General features: G+C 38.8%; 1 protein-coding gene across 1 annotated transcript; it reads left to right on the forward strand.

Moving 5' to 3' along the window:
• The first annotated feature begins 127 nt into the window (after positions 1 to 127).
• Positions 128 to 1274, forward strand: LOC111255220 (glutathione S-transferase omega-1-like). Its single transcript, XM_022816952.2, has 4 exons — positions 128 to 494; positions 646 to 771; positions 928 to 997; positions 1107 to 1274. The coding sequence occupies exons 1-4, from the start codon at positions 436 to 438 to the stop codon at positions 1257 to 1259; spliced, it is 408 nt and encodes a 135-aa protein (XP_022672687.1). The 5' UTR covers positions 128 to 435; the 3' UTR covers positions 1260 to 1274.
• Positions 1275 to 1331: the final 57 nt, after the last annotated feature.

The raw sequence follows: 1331 nt of genomic DNA on the forward strand, positions 1-1331 counted from the left end.
TACGATAATTTTACTTATTTTTTTATATTTTACAAAGCATTTACTATATGAACTCGATTTTCTTGTTGGATCCATCCCACCCGAAACTCGTTTTTCTTGTTGGATCCATCCCGCCCGATAGTTGTTTAAGGTTCAACATTGAATCCATCCCACCCCATAGTTGTATAACTTGCATCCATCCCACCCAATAGTTGTGTAAGGTTCAAATAGTTGTGTAAGGTTCAACTTGGATCAAGGTTTAACTTGGATCCATCCCACCCGTATTTGATAATATCCATCCCTATCCCACCCCATCCATCCCTATCCCACCCCATAGTTGTTTAAGGTTCAACTTGGATCCATCCCACCCATAGTTCATAATATCCATCCCACCCCCAATTTGTTTAAGGTTCAACTGAGCCATCCCGTGCTGCGGGGCAGCTCCGGATCTACTCGATGCGTTTCTGCCCATTTGCCTCGCGTTCACTCCTCGTTCTCCTCGCGAAAGAAATTCCGTAAGTCACTAATGTATATCTCACTAATGTATATTCAGTATAAATCACTAATGACTGGATAATAATGTATATTCAGTATAAATCACTAATGACTGGATAACGTAATGTGTGGGTAACATAAATCACTAACGTATGGATAACATCATAACAGCCACGAGGTGGTTAATATCAATCTGGCATCAAAACCGGAGTGGTATCTTGGCAAGTCACCATCAGGAAAGGTCCCTCTTCTTGAAAACGACGGAGTTCTCCTACCGGAGTCCATGGTTATTTCAGAGTAAGTCACTTATGTTATTTCAGAGCAAGTCAGTAAGTCCATCATATCCGTACAATCATATTATCACTCGGTGATATCATCATTCATTTTGTTGTATTAACCTATCATTATTATATAATCAGTACATCATTAATCATCAGTATATCATTATTTCAGGTACTTGGATGAGACATGCAGTGGTCGCAAGCTCCTTCCTCAAGACCCGTACAAAAAAGCTCTAGACAAAGTAAGACATTTCTATTTTGTAAAAAAAAAAAATAAATAAAAAAGGAATAGTATAGTACTCACACGATAATCATCCAAATAACAATTCATCCTCTGCTAATCTTTCGCAGGTCTTTCTCGAGTCGTTTGTTTTCTCCCCCATTTTCAAGGTGTATTTTAATAAAGAGCAGTATGCTGAAGGATTTGACGCATTCTGGTCGAATGCAGCAGTCGTCGAAGACGAACTTAAGAAAAGGGGCATGAAATTTCTTGGAGGTTCGTAGCATTTTATCGAAATGTTGTGTTTATCGAAATGGCATGAAATTTCTTGGAGGTTCGTACCATTTTATCGAAAC

This window comes from Varroa destructor, unplaced genomic scaffold, assembly GCF_002443255.2.
Source record: "Varroa destructor unplaced genomic scaffold, Vdes_3.0 BEIS01001210.1, whole genome shotgun sequence".
NCBI lineage: Eukaryota > Metazoa > Arthropoda > Arachnida > Mesostigmata > Varroidae > Varroa > Varroa destructor.

Coding starts and splice junctions, on each gene's coding strand:
- LOC111255220 (XM_022816952.2), top strand. CDS start 436: ATGCGTTTCTGCCCATTTGCCTCGCGTTCACTCCTCGTTCTCCTCGCG. Junction 495..645: donor CTCCTCGCGAAAGAAATTCC/GTAAGTCACTAA, acceptor ACATCATAACAG/CCACGAGGTGGTTAATATCA. Junction 998..1,106: donor ACAAAAAAGCTCTAGACAAA/GTAAGACATTTC, acceptor AATCTTTCGCAG/GTCTTTCTCGAGTCGTTTGT.